The sequence below is a fragment of the Telmatherina bonti genome, assembly GCF_933228915.1.
Source record: "Telmatherina bonti genome assembly, chromosome: 24".
Lineage (NCBI taxonomy): Eukaryota > Metazoa > Chordata > Actinopteri > Atheriniformes > Telmatherinidae > Telmatherina > Telmatherina bonti.
Window position 1 is genome coordinate 21,448,597 of NC_136633.1, and position 27,623 is coordinate 21,476,219.

Consider the following 27,623-nt stretch of genomic DNA (forward strand, 5'->3'; position numbering starts at 1 on the left):
ATGTATGTATGCATGTATCTATCTATGTATGACTGAGCAAATGCATGTATGTATGTATGCATGTATCTATCTATGTATGACTGAGCAAATGCATGTATGTATGGATGTATGTATGTATGTATGACTGAGCACATGGATGTATGTATGTATATATGAATGACTGAGCACATGTATGTATGTATGTATATATGAATGACTGAGCACATGCTTGTATGTATTTATGTATGTATGTATGTATGTATGCATGTATGACTGAGCACATGCATGTTTGTATGTATGTATGTATGTATGTATGTATGAATGAATGTATGTAGGACTTAGCACATGCATGTATGTATGTATGCATGTATCTATCTATGTATGACTGAACAAATGCATGTATGTATGTATGTATGTATGTATGTATGTATGTATGACTGAGCAGATGCATGTATGTATGTATGGATGTATGCATGTATGACTGAGCACATGCATGTTTGTATGTATGTATGCATGCATGTATCTATGTATGAATGAGCACATGCGTGTATGTATGTATTTATGTATGTATGACTGAGCACATTGATGTATGTATGTATGCATGTATGACTGAGCACATGCTTGTATGCATGTATGAAGGTATGAATGACTGAGTACATTCATGTGTGTATGTGTGTGTATGTATGACTAAGCACATGCATGTATGTATGTATGTATGACTGAGAACATGCATGTATGTATGTATGACTGAGCACATGCATGCATAAATGTATGTATGTATGTATGTATGTATGACTGAACACATGGATGAATGTATGTATGCATATATGTATCTATGTATGACTGAGCACATGTATGTATGTATGTATGTATGTATGTATATGTATGACTGAGCACATGCATGTATGTATGTATGACTGAACACATGCATGTTTGTATGTATGTATGAATGTATGTATGTATGTATGTATGTATGAATGTATGTAGGACTGAGCACATGCATGTATGTATGTATGCATGTATCTATCTATGTATGACTGAGCAAATGCATGTATGTATGTATGTATGTATGTATGTATGACTGAGCAGATGCATGTATGTATGTATGGATGTATGCATGTTTGTATGTATGTATGTATGTATGTATGTATGTATGTATGTATGTATGTATGTATGACTGAGCACATGCATGTTTGTATGTATGTATGTATGCATGCCTGTATGCATGTATGTATGTATGTATGCATGCATGCATGTATGTATGCATGCATGTATCTATGTATGACTGAGCACATGTATGTATGTATGTATGTATGTATGTATGTATGTATGTATGCATGTATGACTGAGCGTATGTATGTATGTATGTATGCATGTATGACTGAGGACATGTATGTATGTATGTATGTATGCATGTATGACTGAGCACATGCTTGTATGCATGTATGAAGGTATGAATGACTGAGTACATTCATGTGTGTATGTGTGTGTATGTATGACTAAGCACATGCATGTATGTATGTATGTATGTATGACTGAGAACATGCATGTATGTATGTATGTATGACTGAGAACATGCATGTATGTATGTATGTATGACTGAGAACATGCATGTATGTATGTATGTATGACTGAGCACATGCATGCATAAATGTATGTATGTATGTATGTATGTATGTATGACTGAGCACATGCATGTATGTATGTATGTATGTATGTATGTATGTAGGACTTAGCACATGCATGTATGTATGTATGCATGTATCTATCTATGTATGACTGAGCAAATGCATGTATGTATGGATGTATGTATGTATGTATGACTGAGCACATGCATGCATGTATGTATGTATGTATGTATGTATGTATGTATGTATGACTGAGCACATGGATGTATGTATGTATATATGAATGACTGAGCACATGCTTGTATGTATGTATGTATGTATGACTGAGCACATGCATGTTTGTATGTATGTATGCATGTATGACTGAGCACATGCATGTTTGTATGTATGTATGTATGTATGTATGTATGTATGTATGTATGTATGTATGAATGAATGAATGTATGTAGGACTTAGCACATGCATGTATGTATGTATGCATGTATCTATCTATGTATGACTGAACAAATGCATGTATGTATGTATGTATGTATGTATGTATGTATGACTGAGCAGATGCATGTATGTATGTATGGATGTATGCATGTATGACTGAGCACATGCATGTTTGTATGTATGTATGTATGCATGCATGCATGTATGTATGCATGCATGTATCTATGTATGAATGAGCACATGCATGTATGTATGTATTTATGTATGTATGACTGAGCACATTGATGTATGTATGTATGTATGTATGTATGTATGCATGTATGACTGAGCATACGTATGTATGTATGTATGTATGTATGCATGACTGAGCACATGCATGTTTGTATGTATGTATGTATGTATGCATGTATGACTGAGCACATGCTTGTATGCATGTATGAAGGTATGAATGACTGAGTACATTCATGTGTGTATGTGTGTGTATGTATGACTAAGCACATGCATGTATGTATGTATGTATGACTGAGAACATGCATGTATGTATGTATGTATGACTGAGAACATGCATGTATGTATGTATGACTGAGCACATGCATGCATAAATGTATGTATGTATGTATGTATGTATGACTGAACACATGGATGAATGTATGTATGCATATATGTATCTATGTATGACTGAGCACATGTATGTATGTTTGTATGCATGCATGTATGACTGAGCACATGGATGTATGTATGTATGTATATATGAATGACTGAGCACATGTATGTATGTATGTATGTATGACTGAGCACATGCATGTATGTATGTATGTATGTATGTATGACTGAGTACATGCATGCATGCATGCATGTATGTATGTATGTATGTATGTATGTATGTATGTATGTATGACTGAACACATGGATGCATGTATGTATGCATATATGTATCTATGTATGACTGAGCACATGTATGTCTGTATGTATGTTTGTATGTATGTATGCATGTATGTATGACTGAGCACATGGATGTATGTATGTATGCATGTATGTATCTATGCATGACTGAGCACATGGATATATGTATGTATGTATGTATATGTATGACTGAGCACATGTATGTATGTATGTATGTATGTATGTATGACTGAACACATGGATGTATGTATGTATGCATATATGTATCTATGTATGACTGAGCACATGGATGTATGTATGTATATATGAATGACTGAGCACATGTATGTATGTATGTATATATGAATGACTGAGCACATGCTTGTATGTATGTATGTATGTATGACTGAGCACATGCATGTTTGTATGTATGTATGCATGTATGACTGAGCACATGCATGTTTGTATGTATGTATGTATGTATGTATGTATGTATGAATGAATGTATGTAGGACTTAGCACATGCATGTATGTATGTATGCATGTATCTATCTATGTATGACTGAACAAATGCATGTATGTATGTATGTATGTATGTATGTATGACTGAGCAGATGCATGTATGTATGTATGGATGTATGCATGTATGACTGAGCACATGCATGTTTGTATGTATGCATGCATGCATGTATGTATGCATGCATGTATCTATGTATGAATGAGCACATGCATGTATGTATGTATTTATGTATGTATGACTGAGCACATGTATGTATGTATGTATATATGTATGTATGTATGCATGTATGACTGAGCATATCTACGTATGTACGTATGTATGTATGCATGTATGACTGAGCACATGCATGTTTGTATGTATGTATGCATGTATGCATGTATGTATGTATGCATGCATGCATGTATGTATGCATGCATGTATCTATGTATGAATGAGCACATGCATGTATGTATGTATGTATTTATGTATGTATGACTGAGCACGTGTATGTATGTATGTATGCATGTATCTATCTATGTATGACTGAGCAAATGCATGTATGTATGTATGGATGTATGCATGTATGACTGAGCACATGCATGTTTGCATGTATGCATGTATGTATGTATGTATTTATGTATGACTGAGCAAATGCATGCATGTATGTATGTATGTATGTATGTATGTATGTATGTATGACTGAGCACTTGTATGTATGTATGTATGTATGTATGTATGTATGTATGTATGTATGTATGCATGTATGACTGAGGACATGTATGTATGTATGTATGTATGTATGTATGTATGTATGCATGTATGACTGAGCACATTGATGTATGTATGTATGTATGTATGTATGCATGTATGACTGAGCACATGCTTGTATGTATGTATGTATGTATGACTGAGCAAATGCATGTATGTATGTATGTATGTATGTATGCATATATGTATCAATGTATGACTGAGCACATGTATGTATGTATGTATATATGAATGACTGAGCACGTGTATGTATGTATGTATGTATGTATGTATGACTGAACACATGCATGTTTGTATGTATGTATGTATGTATGTATGAATGTATGTAGGACTGAGCACATGTATGTTTGTATGTATGCATATATGTATCTATGTATGACTGAGCACATGTATGTATGTATGTATGCATGCATGTATGTATGACTGAGCACATGGATGTATGTATGTACATATGAATGACTGAGCACATGTACGTATGTATGTATGTATGTATGTATGTATGACTGAGCACATGCATGTATGTATGTATGTATGTATGTATGTATGTATGTATCTATGTATGACTGAGCACATGCATGTTTGTATGTATGCATATATGTATCTATGTATGACTGAGCACATGTATGTATGTATGTATGCATGCATGTATGTATGACTGAGCACGTGGATGTATGTATGTACATATGAATGACTGAGCACATGTACGTATGTATGTATGTATGTATGTATGACTGAGCACATGCATGTATGTATGTATGTATGTATCTATGTATGACTGAGCACATGGATGTATGTATGTATGTATGACTGAGCACATGGATGTATGTATGTATGCATGTATGTATCTATGCATGACTGAGCACATGGATATATGTATGTATGTATGTATGACTGAGCACATGGATGTATGTATGACTGAGCAAATGCATGTATGTATGTATGTATGACTGAGCAAATGCATGTATGTATGTATGTATGTATGTATGTATGAATGTATGTAGGACTGAGCACATGTATGTATGTATGTATGCATGTATCTATCTATGTATGACTGAGCAAATGCATGTATGTATGTATGTATGTATGTATGTATGACTGAGCAGATGCATGTATGTATGGATGGATGTATGCATTTATGACTGAGCACATGCATGTTTGTATGTATGTATATATGTATGTATGTATGACTGAGCAGATGCATGTTTGTATGTATGTATGTATGCATGTATGTATGTATGCATGCATGCATGTATGTATGTATGTATGACTGAGCAAATGTATGTATGTATGTATGTATGTATGTATGTATGACTGAACACATGGATGAATGTATGTATGCATATATGTATCTATGTATGACTGAGCACATGTATGTATGTATGTATGTATGTATGTATGTATGTATGACTGAACACATGGATGCATGTATGTATGCATATATGTATCTATGTATGACTGAGCACATGTATGTATTTATGTATGTATGTATGTTTGTATGTATGTATGCATGTATGTATGACTGAGCACATGGATGTATGTATGTATGTATGTATGACTGAGCACATGGATGTATGTATGTATGCATGTATGTATCTATGCATGACTGAGCACATGGATATATGTATGTATGTATGACTGAGTACATGCATGCATGCATGTATGCATATATGTATCTATGTATGACTGAGCACATGTATGTCTGTATGTATGTTTGTATGTATGTATGCATGTATGTATGACTGAGCACATGGATGTATGTATGTATGTATGACTGAGCACATGGATGTATGTATCTATGCATGACTGAGCACATGGATATATGTATGTATGTATGTATGTATGTATATGTATGACTGAGCACATGTATGTATGTATGTATGTATGACTGAGCAAATGCATGTATGTATGTATGTATGACTGAACACATGGATGTATGTATGTATGCATATATGTATGACTGAGCACATGTATGTATGTATGTATGCATGTATCTATCTATGTATGACTGAGCAAATGCATGTATGTATGGATGTATGTATGTATGTATGTAGGACTTAGCACATGCATGTATGTATGTATGCATGTACCTATCTATGTATGACTGAGCAAATGCATGTATGTATTGATGGATGTATGTATGTATGACTGAGCACATGCATGTTTGTATGCATGTATGTATGTATGTATGTATGTATGTATGTATGTATGTAGGACTTAGCACATGCATGTATGTATGTTTGCATGTATCTATCTATGTATGACTGAGCAAATGCATGTATGTATGTATGTTTGTATGTATGACTCAGCACATGGATGTATGTATGTATATATGAATGACTGAGCACATGTATGTATGTATGTATGTATGTATGTATATGTATGACTGAGCACATGCTTGTATGTATGTATGTATGTATGTATGACTGAGCACATGCATGTTTGTATGTATGTATGTATGTATGTATGTATGTATGTATATATGACTGAGCACATGCATGTATGTATATATGTATGTATGACTGAGCACATGCATGTTTGTATGTATGTATGTATGTATGAATGAATGTATGTAGGACTTAGCACATGCATGTATGTATGTATGCATGTATCTATCTATGTATGACTGAGCAAATGCATGTATGTATGTATGTATGTATGTATGTATGACTGAGCAGATGCATGTATGTATGTATGGATGTATGCATGTATGACTGAGCACATGCATGTTTGTATGTATGTATGCATGCATGCATGTATGTATGCATGCATGTATCTATGTATGAATGAGCACATGCATGTATGTATGTATTTATGTATGACTGAGCACATGTATGTATGTATGTATGTATGTATGTATGCATGTATGACTGAGCATATGTATGTATGTATGTATGTATGTATGCATGACTGAGCACATGCATGTTTGTATGTATGCATGTATGCATGTATGTATGTATGCATGCATGCATGTATGTATGTATGCATGTATCTATGTATGAATGAGCACATGCATGTATGTATGTATGTATTTATGTATGTATGACTGAGCACATGTATGTATGTATGTATGTATGACTGAGCAAATGCATGTATGTATGTATGTATGACTGAACACATGTATGTATGTATGTATGCATATATGTATCTATGTATGACTGAGCACATGTATGTATGTATGTATGCATGTATCTATCTATGTATGACTGAGCAAATGCATGTATGTATGGATGTATGTATGTATGTATGTATGACTGAGCACATGCATGTATGTATGTATGTATGTATGTATGTATGTATGTATGTATGTATGTAGGACTTAGCACATGCATGTATGTATGTATGCATGTATCTATCTATGTATGACTGAGCAAATGCATGTATGTATTGATGGATGTATGTATGTATGACTGAGCACATGCATGTATGTATGTATGTATGTATGTATGTATGTATGTATGTATGTATGACTGAGCACATGGATGTATGTATGTATATATGAATGACTGAGCACATGCTTGTATGTATGTATGTATGTATGACTGAGCACATGCATGTTTGTATGTATGTATGTATGTATGTATGTATGTATGTATGTATGTATGTATGTATGTAGGACTTAGCACATGCATGTATGTATGTTTGCATGTATCTATCTATGTATGACTGAGCAAATGCATGTATGTATGTATGTTTGTATGTATGACTCAGCACATGGATGTATGTATGTATATATGAATGACTGAGCACATGTATGTATGTATGTATGTATGTATGTATGTATATGTATGACTGAGCACATGCTTGTATGTATGTATGTATGTATGTATGTATGACTGAGCACATGCATGTTTGTATGTATGTATGTATGTATGTATGTATGTATGTATGTATATATGACTGAGCACATGCATGTATGTATGTATGTATGTATGACTGAGCACATGCATGATTGTATGTATGTATGTATGTATGTATGAATGAATGTATGTAGGACTTAGCACATGCATGTATGTATGTATGCATGTATCTATCTATGTATGACTGAGCAAATGCATGTATGTATGTATGTATGTATGTATGTATGTATGTATGACTGAGCAGATGCATGTATGTATGTATGGATGTATGCATGTATGACTGAGCACATGCATGTTTGTATGTATGTATGCATGCATGCATGCATGTATCTATGTATGAATGAGCACATGCATGTATGTATTTATGTATGACTGAGCACATGTATGTATGTATGTATGTATGTATGTATGTATGTATGCATGTATGACTGAGCATATGTATGTATGTATGTATGTATGCATGACTGAGCACATGCATGTTTGTATGTATGCATGTATGCATGTATGCATGTATGTATGTATGCATGCATGCATGTATGTATGTATGCATGTATCTATGTATGAATGAGCACATGCATGTATGTATGTATGTATTTATGTATGTATGACTGAGCACGTGTATGTATGTATGTATGTATGTATGTATGACTGAGCACTTGTATGTATGTATGTATGTATGTATGTATGTATGTATGCATGTATGACTGAGGACATGTATGTATGTATGTATGTATGTATGCATGTATGACTGAGCATATGTATGCATGTATGACTGAGGACATTTATGTATGTATGTATGCATGTATGACTGAGCACATGCTTGTATGCATGTATGAAGGTATGAATGACTGAGTACATTCATGTGTGTATGTGTGTGTATGTATGACTAAGCACATGCATGTATGTATGTATGTATGACTGAGAACATGCATGTATGTATGTATGACTGAGCACATGCATGCATAAATGTATGTATGTATGTATGTATGTATGTATGTATGTATGTATGTATGTATGTATGTCTGAACACATGGATGAATGTATGTATGCATATATGTATCTATGTATGACTGAGCACATGTATGTATGTTTGTATGCATGCATGTATGTATGACTGAGCACATGGATGTATGTATGTATATATATGAATGACTGAGCACATGTATGTATGTATGTAAGTATGACTGAGTACATGCATGTATGCATGTATGTTTGTATGTATGACTCAGCACATGGATGTATGTATGTATATATGAATGACTGAGCACATGTATGTATGTATGTATGTATGTATGCATGTATGTATCTATGTATGACTGAGCACATGCATGCATGTATGTATGTATGTATGTATGTATTTATGTATGTATGCATGACTGAACACATGTATGTATTTATGGAAGTATGACTGAGCACATGGATGCATGTATGTATGTATGACTGAGCACATGGATGTATGTATGTATATATGAATGACTGAGCACATGTATGTATGTATGTATGACTGAGCACATGCATGTATGTATGTATGTATGTACATATGCATGGCTGTCTATATACATAAACATACATATTAAGATATGTATGTTTGTATGCATATATTACGAATGAATGAATGAATTACTGAACGAATGAATGGATGGATGGATTGAGGGATGAGCACATGTATGTAACTATGTATGTATGTGTTTATGTATGACTGAGCAAATGCATGTATGTATGTATGTATGTATGTATGTATGTATGTATGACTGAGCAGATGCATGTATGTATGTATGGATGTATGCATGTATGACTGAGCACATGCATGTTTGTATGTATGTATGCATGCATGCATGCATGTATCTATGTATGAATGAGCACATGCATGTATGTATTTATGTATGACTGAGCACATGTATGTATGTATGTATGTATGTATGTATGTATGCATGTATGACTGAGCATATGTATGTATGTATGTATGTATGCATGACTGAGCACATGCATGTTTGTATGTATGCATGTATGCATGTATGCATGTATGTATGTATGCATGCATGCATGCATGTATCTATGTATGAATGAGCACATGCATGTATGTATTTATGTATGACTGAGCACATGTATGTATGTATGTATGTATGTATGTATGTATGCATGTATGACTGAGCATATGTATGTATGTATGTATGTATGCATGACTGAGCACATGCATGTTTGTATGTATGCATGTATGCATGTATGCATGTATCTATGTATGAATGAGCACATGCATGTATGTATGTATGATTGAACCTTTGTATGTATACCATATGACTGAACACATGCATGGATGTATGTATGACTGAACATTTAGGAATATATTAATTTATGCATAACTTTATATATATGTTTGAATGTATGCATGTAACATATGTGCAGGCGTATATCTGTATATGTGATTCAACTTATGTATGGATGTCTGTATGATTGAAAATATGTATGTATAAAAGTATGTATGTATGTAGGCCTGTATGTTCGACCTAAAATATGTATGTATGTTTGTGTGTATGTAGATATTTTCGTATGACTTAACGTATACAACCATATACATACATAAAAACATGTATGTTTGTATCTATTTATGTATGACTGAAACTATGGATGTACGTATGCATGTATGATTGAATGTATGTATATATCACTCAACATACATCACTGATGTATGTTGTCACACGTTTTCATGTGTGACTGAACACGTATGTATCCATGGACGCATGACTGAACGTAGAATTTATGCATGACTGAACATGTAAGTTTGAATGTAAATATATACCACTGAAAATATGTACATGTGTTCATTTGTATGAGTTAAAACGTAAAACAGGATACAAATGAACACATGTACATATTTTCAGTGGTTCACATGTATGTATAATTGAACACTTGTATGTATGTATAACTTAAAATATATATGTATGTATGTAAGACTTAACATATACAAACATACGTTTGGAGTTATGTATGACTGACCCTACGTATGACTAAATCTGTGTATTTGACACACACTATACTATGTCGTGACACGTACAATACAGACATTTTTTTGACACATACAATACTATGTCATAACACATACCTTATTGAAATTTTCTGACACATGTGATACTAAGACATTTTTGGTACATACAATACTATGACGTGACACATACAATGGTATGTTATGATGAATACAGTACTATGATATTTTTGGCAAACATTACCATGGCATCTTTTTAAACACAGTACTATGTAGTGACACATAAAATACTATGACATTTTTTAACACATACTATTATCTGTCATGCTCCATACTATACTATTCATACTTATAAACATACATACATACATTCAGTCATACATAGAGATATACATACATGTACACAAATATATATACATTAAAATAATAGTAATAATCATCTTTCTTTATACTGCTGAGAGGAAACGATAAATGTGTGTATATATGTGTATAAACATGTATAATACATGCATGTATGTACTAATTATAAATACAAGGCATTAGGATTTAATTGACTCTTTTTACAAATAGGTCGTTATCTCAGTTTTGGGTTAAGTAATCCCATATTTCATGCTCCCAGGGAAAAAAGTTTTATTTTATGATCTTCTGATATTTTTCAGGTTCCTTTGACGGCCGCGCGTCCATCGAAGGGGCAACGGTGACGCTGCGCAAGGTGACCCAAGAGGACGCCGGGGAGTATCGCTGTGAGATCAGCGCATCTCTAGACACCGTCAGCCTGGGCGAGACGAACGTCACACTCAAAGTCTTAGGTACAACTGACTGTAATATATCAAAATTTTTTGAAAGGGTTGGGTTTGTTTCCCCAAGTTTTGCTTATGGTTTTGCTTACCTCGTCGTTCAGTTCCCCCACACATCCCGTCCTGTGAAATCCCCAGCTCAGCTGTGACGGGCACACCGGTGAAGCTGCGCTGTGTGGACGAGCAGAGCATCCCACCTGCTACATACTCCTGGTTCAAGGACAACCATCCAATCAGCCCACCCCGTCACGCCAACGCAACCTATCTAATCGACACTCACACAGGAATACTGGTGAGGCTGTGCCTGCAGATAACGAAAACAGAGGAACGTCTGGAGTGTGTGTTGAGATAAACTCCACTTTGTCTCTTTTTGGTAGTGTCACATCCGTGTAAAGGGAGTAAAGATAAAGACTCTTATGCTAAATTCTGTGTTCCTGAGACCTGCTCAAGGACACCCAGATTAAAACATCGCCTTCCATTTCTACCTCTGCTTCCAGGAGTTTAAATCTGTAGCCAAAGAGGACAGCGGGCGCTACAGCTGCCTGGCGTCCAACGGAGTGGGCTCACCCAAGATGTGCGAGGGAAAGCACATGACGATAGGTGTGTTTATGTGTGTGTTTCCATACTTTCCCCCAACCTTTTCCTCCCACACCTTTCAGCTCTGGACAAAATCAAGGAAGCAGTGGAGATGAAACACTCAAGTTTATTTCACACTGCCTCACATGTGTGAAACAACTTTTATTTTTCAGTGCTCGTGATAACCAAAAAGGTAAATTATGCCCAAACCTGTTGTATTTAATAGCTGTCTGTGGCTGTTTCCACCTGCAGAGGACGTCAACGTGACGACGGTGGTGACAACAGTGGTGGTCGTCTGCTTGGTCATCGTTGTCTGTGGATGCGGGGGGCTTGTCTTACACCGTAACGGCTTTTTCACACGTAAGTTAACCCTGATACGATCAGCGCAGTTTATATTCTCCCCCAAAAAGACTGACATTACTCTGTTTTCTCCTCCGTGGCCGTGACTCATCCATCAGCAGGACACAGAGGAAGGTAAGAGCTTTGTGATTGCATTAACATTGATGTGAACAAACACTAATATCTTACACACTGTGGATTAAGGAGGTGAAGGGGGGGCTGGATTGTTGCTGTTAGGACTGCATGTCTGCATGTGTGCGCTGACTCAGGCCTGTATAGAGTGACAGCTGTGGTTCTGTGTGCATGTTTTTAAGGCCACAGCGGTACATATACATATACATATATATATATACATATATGTGTATATATATACATATATGTGTATATATATATATATATATATATATATATATATATATATATATATATATTATATATATATATATATATATATATATACACACACATATATATATATATATCAGAAAACAGAAGGAGAAACAATCAAAGCAATATAATTCTGGAATAATTACTGGCTGTTAATCAGCATGGAGGACAACATTGGCAGCAGAGACGATTGCAGGCAATTAAACAGATTGGACGGGTAATTTGATATGGATTATTCAGATACAGAAGAACGAGACTGGTTTACCAGAAGACTGCTTGTGCATTGCATTCACACACTATCACAGTCTCTGCATTACAAACATCAGAGTGGGCGTGAGGAGTTTTTGATGTCTGACTGTAACCCCAGAGACAGACATGCACATCCTCACGTGACTCGTCTGAACTGGCCTGATTTCATGTTATTCGATTACTGGGCTTGCTACTGCTCGGAGTTTGATGGAAAGGCAACGTTGAGCCCTCCTTTTGAAGCTGATGCGAAAGCTCTTTGTCTAGGTTAAAGTTTGATGCTTATCCCACTGAGCTAACTGGAGCTGTCAGTGTCAACTTCCTATTTATAGAACAGGCTTCTTCACAAAGACTCAAAGACAATGTGACGTGATTTCTGATGCACCGATAGCTGGCACAAATGTACAGAGCAGGAAGGCAGATTATGGATGCAGCTCCTCCTGGGAAAGAGGGAAATAAATCTGTTAACGGCATGTTTAAGGCTGTCAATAGATCTATTTAATGTCTTGCACATCTAGCTTTTCTTTCTAGCTTTTCTAGCATACATAATAGCTGGTGTTTCACATAAGTCAACAATTTTATACAAAATTAATCTGTTTTCTACTAAATTTTTAAGATCTTTAAGGGGTCAAAACTAGAGCCAAGTTGAACTCCAACACTAATTCCTAATGCTGCACTTTGCAATAGTATCCAAGAGGATTAATCATTCAAAGATGTTAAATATCTTGCTCAAATAAATGAAAAATACCTGATTAGTAAGTTTAAATAACAGGGTTTTGGATTGCTGCATGTGATTGGCTGCATGTCTAAATGACATTAATGCTAGTACATGATATATATATCATTTACAAAGATTTGCTTTAAATTAGCTTTGAATCTGAACTGTTTGTTTTTGCAAAAGTCATTTTCAAAGATGCACTTATGAACAGTGAGGTTGCTGCAACATTAGCTGTGCACCCAGATCGACTTTTACACCTCGTATCCTGTTGCTCCTTACTTTTGTCAACTCAGAGCTGTGAAGATTGAACTTGATCCGCTGCATTTTTTACACTGTGAGGTAGCAGCACATATGGAAACAGCATCTAGTCTGCATTGAAATGATAATAGGACGGGTCTGGTTTTAATGTTGGGGCAGGTGTGCAGGTCTCTGCATGATTATGTTCATGAGGATTTGCCAAAAAAGGCTGTTTAGATTTATTAAAAATTTTATTAGAAATTGCACAAATTTCTATAAGCCTGTTTAAAGTGGGACTGTTGTGGTTTTGTTATTCAGGGTTAAGTATGACTTTTTCTTTTCCTAAAAGTCCAATTTGCACACATTTGATATAAACACACTTCTTAAAATGCACAGCAGAGCACCCTCTGCTTTCTGTTTGTTGCAAATCTAAAGGTTTGAAGCACTTGGGATGCTTTTCTTCAGATGATTTTGCAAAACAGAGCAAATCCCCATAGACTCCCATGTTAAAAAGACCAACTTCACAGCAGAAATAAACATGTTTACAGCCTGGTTCATAAATCCATTTTAGGTTTAATAGGTCAGGTTTACCTTCATGACAACTGTGGGGGGAGTGAATATTTTTCTAACTCGCCCGTTTAAAAGTAATTTAATCTTGAAATTCGGCATGTTTAGGGGCGTGTCCTTTTGATTGACAGGTACCCAATCTCTCACTTCAAGTCAGAAGAACGTAGAACAACCGCGGTTTTTAGCCTGTTAACAACGTGACTTGGCTTTAGCTTTAGCCCGCTTACCTCCGTTAGCTGGTTAGCTCCTGTTATCTCCGGCTTAGCTCGGTTAGCTCTTAGCTACAGGTAGCTCGGAGTTCACTAGATGTCAATCATCCACCATGATGCTCACAGCCCCCCTTTCAGCTCCACCTCTTTGCCCATATATGCATTTTCTGGACGAGACGACATGCATGACCCTGCCAAGGGAGACGTGGGTGACGTCATGGAGACTCAGTCCATCTTTCTATATACAGTCTATGCGTGATACGTGATATATTTTAACATGCTGCTACTTCTGCTTTTGCTTTTTTAATTGAGTCACACAGGATGAGATGATTCTTTCAACCAATCAACAGATTGCAGTGTTTTAAACTCCACCTTTTTAGGCTTAGCTCTGTAGGGGTGTAACAATACATCAATCTACATTGGTGTGCATAGACCTGGTCCTAAAGGGCTGCAATCCTGCTGGGGTTTGTTTTTTTTTTTTTTAATGTATTCCAGCTATGACATACCTCGTTGGCTATTGGAACCATTGGATGTTCGCCAGGTGTGATGGAACAGGATACATCAAAAACCTGCAGGACAGCGGCCCTCGAGGACATCTTGATCTACATCAATATATCGATCTTGTAGTTAATGAGCTGATGGCATCAATCCAAAATTGATACATTAACCATTTATCCTACAGACTTTTATTTTGAAAGCAGCTACTTTTGAGTTCCTTTGGCATGCTGTTTTCCATATATTACTAATCTGTCTTCCTTATAAGAACTGTTTTTTAAAGAATAAATTAACATACCTGAGCCTGCAATGGGTAGGCGACCAGTCCAGGGTGTACCTTCCTCTTCAGCTTCCCCACAACCCTGAATTGGACAAAATGGTTAATAAAATGGATGACTAGATGATAGACGTACATACCTGAACAAAAATGCAACAAACAAGGATATTTTAGATGCTTTTTGTGATTTTATTATAAATGGAAATGACTGTGCAGTCGCCTGAAATGTTGTTTCATATCAATCAATGGATGCTACATTAAATCGAAGTCAGATCATGATTGAATTTGCGATATTGGCAAACATCGAATCACTATTTATTGTCGTCAATATAATTTCATATTGCGTTAAAACTGGTGATTTACACCGCTATAGATCAGTATGAGTGGAACTCGTAAACTGTATATAAAAGATAAACAGAGCCTCCGTGACATCACCTGTAGGTTCCTGAAGAACTGAATCAAGCCTCATCGGGTGGTTCCCACCGTCGCCATCTTCCTAAAAAAATACAGAACTGAGCAAAGAGGTGGAGCTGAGAGGGGGGCTGTGAGGGTGGGAGTGGATGATTGACATCAAGCGTACTCCAAGCTGCCTGTAGCTAAGAGCTATCTGAGCTAAACTGGAGCTAACCAGCTAACGGAGATAAGCGGGCTAAAGCTAAAAACCGCGGTTGTTCTACGTTCTTCTTACTTGAAGTGGGAGATCGGGTACCTGTCAATCAAAAGGACACGCCCCTAAATATGTCGAATTTCGAGATTAAATTACTTTTAAACGGGCGAGTTAGAAAAAAATTCACTCCTCACACAGTTGTCATGAAGGTAAACCTGACCTATTAAACCGAAAATGTTCTTTTGTACCAGGCTGTAAACATGTTTATTTCTGCTGTGAAGTTGGTCTTTTTAACACTGAGGTCTATGGGGATTCCCTCTGTTTTGGAGCCCCTAGTGGATGACAAGAGAAGTGTGACTTTTGGCACTTCTGCTTCACTTTTAACCACTGGATGTTGCTGTTTGGCGGAAATCCAGTTAAAAATCCTCAAAAAATACAGCAGGTTGGACTGGATATTCTGGTACGTGTCCCAGTTTTTGCCTTTAGAAACAAACAAATATAAATAAAAAAATAAAAATAAAAAAAAAAGGTACTGACCCATCTCTGTTGGTGGAAACGGGGCTTTATTTGCACTGGTTTGGCCACAGCTGTAGATCAGGCCAATTAAAAGGTTACCAGCTCAATCACAGACCACATATGAAAGTGTCCTTGGGCCAAAAAAGAAAGTGTTTACCTCCATCATTGCTCTGTAGAGATAAAAACAAAAATAAATAAAAACAGTTAAGTATAATATCAAACAAAACTTGACTCGGCTCAGCATAATAAAAATTCAGCTGACTGACGAGCGGTGTGATCCGGGATCCATCTAAAACCTGGGTTTGTTATTGTAAAGACACACTGGCTTGGATAAACACGCTACTCTTACCAACAACTCTGTTGTCACACGCCTAATTCCACGATGCTGGCCTGCTGTGCGTAAGCACCCTCTGTTTAGTCTGAGTGACTTACAAAATAAGACGCCCGGCAACGGTGAGGTGTAACCACGACTGGCATATAAATAGCTCACCAACTTGTCGACGTTCTTCTTGTTATGTTTGAAGAAAACAGACATTTTAATCATTATTAAATACATACAGCTATGAAATAAATCATGTTTATCTTTGTCTGGGGAATTTCATCACGTTTTCCAGCTCTTGTAATAAAACGAAGGCTGTGATTAACTGAGGTCGGATCAGACAGCAGAGCTGATTCAATCAAGCAAAACCCTGATAAGGAAGTCAATTATATCCCTTTAAACATCTTCAAAGTAAAATATTATATTTATTTTTTTATTTGAGGATTAATTCCAGTGTAATTAGTTTAATTTGGACTAAAAGTGACCTTCCATGCTGATGTTGAACATGAAGGCGTAGATCTGGATGCACAGCTTTGACGGTTCAACCCAGCCCTGCAGATACACAATCCCATTATTCAGCTCCTCTTTATGAATGATTTAATATTTCATCCCATTAACCCACCTGCTCCAGCATGGTGTGCAGTGCAGAGTCTGAGACGGCTCCATCATTGTTTAAGCCACCACCCCGACTCCCCCCCCCCCCTCCTGTCCAACCCATGCAGGTCATTTTGGATCTCCCAGTGTCACGGTGCAGCCCACATCAGCAGCCAAACCCTGCACAGAACTGAAGACACGTGAGTGCGACGCATGAGGGCAAATTAACACCCAGAAGAGTTTAAATCTTATTATCAGCGTGGCGTGAACCTGGCCAAGAACTAGTCCCTGCACAACCGCCTCTAAGGCCAGAACTTCTGCTCACAGGGGCTTTTCTTCCAAACTTCAATTAGAAACTATTAAACTAACAAGAGAAAGTGATGATTAGTGAGCAGAATGACTTCTATTTCTTCCTTCCTTAGACATGTCTGCAGGAGTTTAAGGCGCCGAGTTTATTTAAGATGAAGTTTATTTATTTAAAATGAACTTAAAACATGTTGTTGAATTTGTCCCTTTAGTGACGAAGAGGAACACTGTTGAAGTAAAAAAGCAGATATTTACAGGTTCAGGTTGAAAATGGAAGTGAAAGCCAGATGAATCTGTTTCTTGCTTTCCGGCTGCCTTTAGTCTTTAACTGATAGTGACTCTACAGGAAGGGAGTTCAGAGAGAGCCGGGGAGTGATACGCAGGAAGGAAACCAGACCGGGAATCGAACATATGACAGTGTTAACGAGCCATAGTTTGTTTTTAAATCTGTCTCTAAATCTGAACATTTTTCATTTGTTCGTAATTTTGACAAACTGACTTAATTGAAATTTGCTTTCAAGATTAAAATGTTTTTTTTTTAAACAGCCTACTTTGGACAAATTTCTGGATTTTTCTCAACAGATAAATAAGAAAAAACTTAAATAAATTAAATTATAAAACAGATGGACACTAAAATAATACAGAATAAAATTCCCTCCACTGAAATATCTTCACATTATCTGAGGATTAGTCAATTTTACGTTAGATTTACTTATAATCTTATAATATGACTATAACTCTCATATTTATGACTGAATCTCTATTGTTGTTTGAATCTCATATTGTCTACTTTCACTAATCATTACTTTTAATATCATAATAATGAGATATTTTGTGATTTTTTATTTATTTATTTTTTATTTTTTCCAGACATAACAGGAATGTAGCACATTCATTTTACAAATGACCACTTTTAATTCAGGTGTTTAAAGATTTCCATTTATTTTAAAGTAATTGTAAAAGATGTGATTATTTTTTCTTTATTGAAACCTTTACATTATATTGTAGTTTTTTGTTTTTTTTCAGGCTGAAATTGATTCCAAAAACATATTGACATAGTGGAAATCAGCCAGCTTTTAAAAAGCAATGAAGAGCCTTTTTGTGGACATCATGCAGGCATCAGTCTGCAGCAATCCCACCCAGTAACAGGGATCCTAAACTCTGGTCCTCCAGAGCCTCTGGCCTGTCCTGCAGCTTTTCTCTGCTTCATCTGATTCATATCAACGGATCATTTTGTAAAACTGAACAAGCTGTTGGAGCAAGAAAGCCTCTAAAACCTGCAGTGCAGCGGCTCAAATGAAGCCAAATGAAGGATGGGTCCTTCATCCATTGCAGTCCTAAAAAACTGAGTTAACATGAGTTAAACCCTTATAGGCTCACAAGGCTAACAACGTCCAAGTCAAAGCAATATCGCTATGACGATATAAGTTGCGACACATCAAGAAATACTACAGATAATGCCTAGAAGTCTACAGTCTAAGTAGTTCTGTGTAATAGCATGCTAGCAGATTGAGCCGCTGACAAGGTGTTAACACATTATATTATCATCTGGCTGTAAGGATGCTCTGTTAGGGACATTTCAGCTCCATCAACAGGCAGACAAACTAACACTTTCAGTTTGAGGTGCTTCACTTTGATTAGAAAGTTTAGTAAGGATGCTCTGTTAGGGACATTTCAGCTCCATCAACAGGAAGCAAACTAACACTTTCAGTTTGAGGTCCTTCACTTTGATTAGAAAGCCTCAGTTTACAGTCGGTTGGTAAAATGTCTTGTTTTAATGTTAACATACAAATGTGTGAAACCTTCTCATACTTCTTGTTTTTGTTGAAGAAATCTGTTAAGTCAGAGAATTCCTGACTTAATAACAGAGTTTAGATCAGGTCTACTAGACAGCCAGCCCTGTGCCACATGCAGAGCTCTCAGATCGTCTGTTTCTGTTCCTAATCCCAGCCCACATATCACTGAGCTGTAGCCTGCAGCCACCAGTGAAGACAGTCAAAGTACGGCGTAAGGATGCCACCTCAGCCCTGCTGGATGCTTCCCACATGCAGACTGGGGGGGATCTGGCCCGACCTGGACGGACTCACATCAGTGGAAGCTTTTTAAATGCCTAAAGTGTCTGAAAATGTTTCAAGTGTTCAAGGTGAGGACACGGCTCTGAACACGGGATGCAGAGTTTACCTCCGGAGACGAGCGGAAACCCGGCGGGAGGCCAAGCGGCGTGCAGAGGAGCACTTTGACTGTAAAAACGGAGGATGGCTGGAAACACACCCGTCTGCAGGAGAGAGCAGCCAGCACCTGCAGCCGGGGTGGTGAGGGAAGCACAAAAACCACACCTCCCCCCCTCCTCCCCCCCTCACTTTCAGAGACGTTTACACAAAAAGCAAGCCAAGGACTCGGCATCATCCCTGCCTCCCTCTCAGATGTAGATCCCTTCTTCCTGCGAGCAGTCAGATCCAGGATCTTCCTCCCTTCCCCTGAGGACTGGACATGAGCTGACCCATTAATCCCTCCCTGACTGGTCACAGCCTCTCACTCTGCATTTCCACCCTCACTCCTTCTTCATTTGTAAATATCACCTCGGTTTTGTAATACAGCCTTGCTATTATTTCATGCATTTGTTTATATATTTATACGACTCTTTTTGCTTTTTTATTAAAGAAAAAAAAAGTTTTATATTCATGTCCTTCTAAAAAAAAAAAAAAGAAAAAAAAGCTTGGTGCAAAATTTCTGCACATTTCTGGCAGTACTGTGACAATCGGAGACTTTCTGGTTCTAGCGTAGCTTAAATTTGGGAAACAACTAATTAAGTCTCAACAAACTGCACATGTTAAAACCTCTCTGTACGTTTTGGTTTGTGTGAATCAGCTCTGCAGTGATGCCTCATCGTTAAAGCGCCACTGTTGTCTTATGATGCGTATTTATCTGTGCAGAAATGACTCAGGATGCAGCCGTCCATCTCATGAGCCTACCTTGTCTTTGTCTTTTAGGTCCAATGTCAACTACATCCCACCGCCCCAAGAAGTAAGTCTTCCCTGTCTGCAGTTGCCAGTGGAGCGTTGTTACAGATCACCTGATCAGCACATCACAGATGTAATTCTAGGGGAAAAAAAAAAATAAAAAGGACAAGGAGACAAAACAGCTGATTAATGAAATATTAAATATATCTTATATTAAATATATATTTAAATATATTAAATATATCTTGTTTCTTCGTCTCCTCTCAGCCCCAGGATTTCAAACACACACAGTCATTCATGCTGTGAGAAGCTGGACTTCCTTGGACTGACATCCCCGCTATGATGAGGTGCCAACTCTGGATTCTGGTTTATTTATTTTTTTTTTTTCCTTGATCTTCCGACGCATCGCTTCTCAGTTGTATCGAGTAAAGTTGCAAAGCTTCTTGCTCTCTTGCTTTGCTTGTGTGGTTCACCTTTTCCCACTCATGTCTTCTGCTGTTAAGGGGATTAAAGACAGTTTAATAGTACTCTGCTCCCCCCTGGTGGTCAGATGGTGATATTAATCTTTTCTGCAAAATGAGGATTAATTGATAATCCATCACAATTTGTTTCTTCCTCCTGCAGGCCAGTTGTTTCCCTTGATTTATTTGACCAAAGATTTATTACTCCCCCCCCCCCCCCCCCCCCCCTCTTCTCTGTGAAGCCATAGTGAAAGCCTTTCAGTTTTCAGAATACTCAAGACTTAAATGCAGCTTACCTCAAATCAGTGTTTTGTCTTCTGGACGTCTCAGGCCACGACGCCGCTGGAAACCATCATGATCTTAGTAACAACAAACCAGTCCAGCTAATTCAACTGAGACCAACCCCATTCCATCCTGATGTGCCTGCATGGTCTTTTTTTTAATATAAATATTCATATTATATATAAATATATTCTGTATACCTTGTGCCTTTTTAATTTGTCTGTCATATCGATCTATGGATCACTTATTTTGTAAAAACACAAAAGGATAAAAAACAAAAAAACTTGCCTTAATTTTTTCTGTCTTGATATTCTCGTGCCACCGTTTGACTGTGTGGATGATTTGTTCGGGTTTTTATTTGAATGGTGTATCAGTAATAAAATGCTTTTCTATTCAAGTAATGCTTGTTTTTTTTTTTTTTTATTATCTAAAAACTAAAGCATCCATTAAATGGAGGTTATGCTGCTTGAAGTGCACATTTTATATCAATTTTAACTGATTGTGCTGCATAATTAGTCTTCCTCACACACACAGCCTCCTCTGAATTCCCACAGTGAAACACTAAAGCACTCACAGAACAAGACATTAATCTTTAAAGTGCATCTAAACAGCATCAGAAGCAGAAAGAAAAATCTCTCTTTTCTGAAAATAAAGGATTTGCAACCTTGCATTTAATATTTTTGATTGGGACAAAATGTGGACCGCGTCCCGGGATCACTTTAAAGCACGGCGGCACAAATCTTCGAATTTTAAGCATCTGGTCAGACGGAAACCGAGTCTTTCCTGTTTGCTATTTTGGGTTTCAAATACTCATCCTGGAGAGGCTCAAATGCATCTCTGACCTTGTCATAACGTGGCACTCTGCAGACTAATTCAGAGTGACAGCCAATTTCCATCTAGGTCAGCCGACGTTGGGCTTGCTGGAATTCTGTGAAACTGGAAAAAGATGCAGAAATGCAATTTAAACGCACCAGTTATTTAGTCTGGGAGCCAAAACGAAAGATACCACTGACTTAAATTATTCATTTCTATGATTGTTCATTTCCCGATGCTGCATTTGGGTCATTTCACAGCTGAAAGACCATGTTTGACTGAAAGGGATGTTGCAGCTCAACAAGGACACATATTTACAGATTAAAACACAAACGATGATCTGCTTTTGGCACTTACCTTAAAAATTATCTGTATTTAGCAAGTGAAAGAAAAAATGTCCAAATCAACGTCACATTGTTTGGACAAAACTGTCAGGCTGCAGTTAAACACGTTCAGATGAAACATATTAAAAAGCCAGAGCATCAGGGTTCGGTCCACTGATTTTTATTAAATACAACATATTTGTGACATGTAGGAGATTTACAACACGGACATGCTTCACTTGGGTCCGTCTTCAAGGTTCGGCTCTGTGGAGAAGGGGAAAAAAAAAAAGTTTTGGTAAATGTTTTTAACCTGAATGATGCTGCAGCTGAACAGAACTTGCATCAGAAACACAGTGAAGCCCTGATGTCAAACACAAACTATCTTCCTCTCTAAGCATCAGCTTCTACGTTATTTATAGACACCAAGATAAAGGTGACTAGGCGTCTTTTAAGCTGCGAGAAGACAGAACTGTTGCAACTTTCCCAAAGCAGAAACAGCGACATCATATTAAGCGCATCCAATCATTCAGTACAGCAGCTAATAAGAAAAATAAATCAATGCCGTCTTTAACAAAGGACAGGTCAGGCTTCAACCTGAACAATGTGATTACACCGTCTGGGCTGCACTGTCCTTCTACAGCTCTTACATCACAGAGCCAGAAACACTGAAGCTTTGGCTCAGTGCAGAAATGTGAGGGTAAAGTCCCGGTGTGATGCATTTTGAGTTGGGAGAACTGCTGTGTAAAGAGTTACCTCTGGTTAATACAGCTGTTTCCTGGTTTCATTGGTTTTTATTTAACTACAAAACTGTTACATTTAGTGGAAGCCAGATCTGTTGCAGACATCCGGCTTATCTTTTAAGATAACTTCCATGCAGGAGATTTAATGGAGTCATACATAGTGGATTTTTTGTCTCTTAAAGGAAAATAAAGTTGTGTTTTAATACTGAAACTCATCAGCAAGTGTGTAAACTTTAACAAGCAGCCACCTGATATGTTTAATACTTGGTTATGAGCAAAGGAAATGGACAAAGGTGTGTTTTTAGACGATCATCTGCATCTTTACGTATAAAAAAATGAAAATAAAAAAACTTCTCAGAAGACTTCTAAACTAACCTACGCGTGATACCAACTAGCAAATAAAAATGTATATAAATTAATACATTTCTATCTAAATATTCACAACTCATCTAAAGTTTATTTCAACAACAGCTTTGATTTTGTTTATTGAAATCGATCAGAAAAAAGCAAAGACAAATTTTTTAATAAATAAATAGAAAAGTAAAGACTGACCTGTGAATTTGAGGTCGGGGAACTTGATGAGGTCCCCTCCGCCGTATAGCCTCTGGAGTTTGGTTACTTCTTCAGACAGGTTCTTCTGGTAAGAAGGACCTGCATCCACGACCCCACCAGCAGCCCTGCGAGAACCAAATAAGTATGTTGAACAAGTGTAACTAATTTAAATAAATAAATAAAAAGGTAGTGGGACTGAAATCAAACTGCATGCTTAGAAATCACAAAGTAGCTTTTATCCATTTTCAACCCGACTGCAAGTTAATGTTTCACCATAACTGTTGCTTCCTTTGCGAATGATTCTCTCTGCACTCCGATCAGCCACCATGTCCTCATTAAACATGCTTTATTTTTAATAAAATGAAAGGAAATGCACGTCAACTGACTTGCTCTTGTTCTTGTAGTCGCAGATCTTATCCAGGAAGAGTTTCTGGATGGGATCGAGATCCTTGGCCTTGTTGAAGACGACGGCGGAGATGCCGATGTTCCTCCGCAGGGTCAGGCCCACAGCAGAGCGAAGCAAAGAGGACAGATGGAATAACCGATGGAGCGCCATCTGAAGGAGCAGAAAAGATCATGTGATGATCACATGACTGTCAATTTGTTTCACCAACCGTATTATTAATAACCTAACATCACATATTCAATCCTGAAGTTCTGGGTCGATTTGAAAAGCTTTTACTGCAGTCATACATTGCATAAAATGGCAAGACAATTAATACTGTCAAATTAAACCTTAAGATCATCACAAACCTTAATATTTACAGATCACGTGTCGCCTACTGTAGTTTAAAGTCCATTTACCTGACAACGCACCAACTTCAAGGTGCTTGAACTTTAGTTATATTTCACAACAGTGTGCTTCCACTCCACCACATCCTCAGTGGCACAAAGTGGAACATTTCCACCATAACTTTTGACAGAGTGGCACTTCAGGTAACAGATTATAGTTTACAACTTCTTCCATCTGTCCTGTAATTATACTTCAGATGTTAATGTTTCAGAAACATTAACATCTTAATAAATAAATAAATTTATCAAGGCATGTATGTGGTGAGTAAAAATAACCGTACCTTTATTTATTTATTCTGTTGCATCTTTTAAGTAAAATGCAGTTTAATTGGTGCTTTAATGACAATCCAACAAGGTCAAAGCGTATTTAACAGAGTAGTTAAATAACAGATAAATGCCCAGAGTAGACTACAGGGTACAGCCTTCAAACACCGGTAAAGTGAATTTAAGAGGATCTGAAGCTGACATCCTCAAACCTAAAATGCACAAACTATTATATAAAATATAAAATCATTTAGGTAATTAAAACTCCAAGGACAATTCACTGGGACAACAAAATGTTCACGCTAGCTTACATTAGCGGCGCAACTGCTAGCATGTATAAAAACCAACATCCACCAATCCAGCAGTAAATGTACTTTTTACAAACGGGTTTAGTACTTTTTCCTTATAATAATTGGATAATGGTATGATGAGATTTCTATTCAATGGCAGCGCTACTGAGCTAAAACTAAATGTTTGCATCGTTCACCTTACAATCACTTGCTAATGCTAACCTGCTAAGCTAACTTTGGCTAACGCCACAGACTCAAACAATCTCGTTATAAGTTGTCGTTCAGCGGTTATATTATCCTCTGCACTTGTATTCTTGCAGTTGCCATTCAGTCTACAGATACATATGACAAACATCGAGAGCATAAACGGATTTTTTTAAGCATTTAGTAATGAAAGCCGAACTCACCTTGGGTTTGACACTCAGAGCGCAAGATCCAAATGTGGATGACCGCAATGCATTGTGGGTGTTGGGAAGTAAACTAGCGAGGGTCAAAATGCTGCGCAACGTTGCGCGTTGACATGACAAGATGCATGAACTAAAGCCTTTTTTCGATGGCAAGCCATGTTTATACATGGAGTAGGAGAGGGAGTGTAAAGGTAGTTTGTTTACATTAAATTGTATTAATCGGGAAACAGTTTGACATCATATATAATCCTATTATGAGTGTTGCCATTATTGCTAGAAGCAAGGAGGATCAGAAATTAAAATTCACTTCATTTTATATGGCAGACCAGGAGTTAAATGTGGTGAACAAAGTGAAATATTTAGGCCATATAATCAGAAATGATTTATGTGATGATGATGTCCACCGGCAGTGTATGCACAAGGAAATATTCAGGCTTGCAAGTTTAATATGTGGACAGATGATGTGAAAATAGCCCTTTTTAGAGCATATTGTACTCCATTTTATGCTGCTCATTTATGGTGCAGTACTATCAAAGCTGAAATGAAAAAGCTTCAGGTGGCATTTTATGATGCTGTTAATATATTGTTACTTCCAAGATGGACGAGTGCAAGTCAGATGCTTGTCTCAAAATAAGGTTCCTATCTTTCATGCTGTGCTGAGGAAATTCATATATAGATTTATGTGTCGGTTAAGAGAGTCAACAAATGCAATTGTATTGGTTATGACTGAGCCAAAATTAAGTGACACAAAGTATTTTTCCGGTTTTTGGAAGCACTAGAATGAATGTCTGTCTTTACGGATGTTTTTATAATTATGTGTGTGTGTGTGTGTGTGTGTGTGTATAGGCAATGTGTCCATACATGAATGTGTGTTTTGTTTTTCTCTTTATTTTATTTTTATTTATTTATTTTTTTAATTAATTGCTGATATAGACCGATGTGTCTGGAATAAAGAATAAAGTAAAGTAAAAGTTTCTGTTAAGTCTTTACAATCGCCTAAAACTAAAATCCAAGTCTTAGCCTGGTGTATTTAAGCTTTGTAGATGCTTTTGGCCAATTATTTCTCTGTTATAGCAGTGGGGTTTGAAACAAATCTTAGAAAAAACCTGTAAATTTCTCCATTTTAAAAGCTGCAACATTTGTATCAATGTTGTAGTGGGACGTGTCAATGAAACACCTGCAAAATCTGACCTCACACAGCTTATTCTATTGCCTCTTGTTTGGTGATTGGATGATTTAAGTATGAACAGACAAACCATAATGGGGATTTAATATTTTTTAGTAATTTAACCAACAGGAGCCTCAGTGACATGTGCAAGAAGACATACAATACATTGGGATGGCTCCTATTATTCAACCAGGATTAGCCACAAGCCAACCAGTGTGGTTGTTGGTCATTCTGGAGCAAACACACCCAAGCCTACAATCAAACTGCGGTGGGCAAACTGGTTTCATTACTCAACATATCCTTCATCCATCCATCCAGGTTTCAGTGCACAAACCAAAGCAGAAGAAGTCAAT

General features: G+C 36.9%; 2 protein-coding genes across 5 annotated transcripts in view; one reads left to right on the forward strand and one right to left on the reverse strand.

Moving 5' to 3' along the window:
• jam2a (junctional adhesion molecule 2a) overlaps positions 1 to 22,310 on the forward strand; it is a 34,242-nt gene extending 11,932 nt beyond the window's left edge. The window contains exons 4-11 of one of the 4 annotated variants that reach the window (XM_079264196.1): positions 11,688 to 11,837; positions 11,930 to 12,117; positions 12,323 to 12,425; positions 12,654 to 12,761; positions 12,860 to 12,875; positions 18,041 to 18,112; positions 21,209 to 21,242; positions 21,446 to 22,310. In XM_079264196.1, the coding sequence (XP_079120322.1) occupies positions 11,688 to 11,837; positions 11,930 to 12,117; positions 12,323 to 12,425; positions 12,654 to 12,761; positions 12,860 to 12,875; positions 18,041 to 18,112; positions 21,209 to 21,242; positions 21,446 to 21,484 (710 nt within the window). In that variant the 3' untranslated portion in view covers positions 21,485 to 22,310. The remainder of the gene's footprint in view (positions 1 to 11,687; positions 11,838 to 11,929; positions 12,118 to 12,322; positions 12,426 to 12,653; positions 12,762 to 12,859; positions 12,876 to 18,040; positions 18,113 to 21,208; positions 21,243 to 21,445) is intronic. The other 3 variants (XM_079264197.1, XM_079264198.1, XM_079264199.1) reach the window with 3 other exon arrangements.
• Positions 22,311 to 23,216: 906 nt separating this feature from the next.
• atp5pf (ATP synthase peripheral stalk subunit F6) lies at positions 23,217 to 26,177 on the reverse strand. Its single transcript, XM_079263689.1, has 4 exons — positions 26,103 to 26,177; positions 24,736 to 24,905; positions 24,350 to 24,474; positions 23,217 to 23,321 (listed from the first exon to the last, which is right to left on the reverse strand). The coding sequence occupies exons 2-4, from the start codon at positions 24,903 to 24,905 to the stop codon at positions 23,293 to 23,295; spliced, it is 324 nt and encodes a 107-aa protein (XP_079119815.1). The 5' UTR covers positions 26,103 to 26,177; the 3' UTR covers positions 23,217 to 23,292.
• Between the last annotated feature and the right edge of the window lie 1,446 nt (positions 26,178 to 27,623).

Excerpts from the sequence above, each read along its gene's own strand:
- atp5pf (XM_079263689.1), bottom strand. The coding sequence starts at position 24,905 with ATGGCGCTCCATCGGTTATTCCATCTGTCCTCTTTGCTTCGCTCTGCT. Across the intron at positions 24,475-24,735 it reads GACTACAAGAACAAGAGCAA|GGCTGCTGGTGGGGTCGTGG; the intron begins GTCAGTTGACGT and ends TGGTTCTCGCAG. Across the intron at positions 23,322-24,349 it reads CCCCGACCTCAAATTCACAG|AGCCGAACCTTGAAGACGGA; the intron begins GTCAGTCTTTAC and ends CCTTCTCCACAG.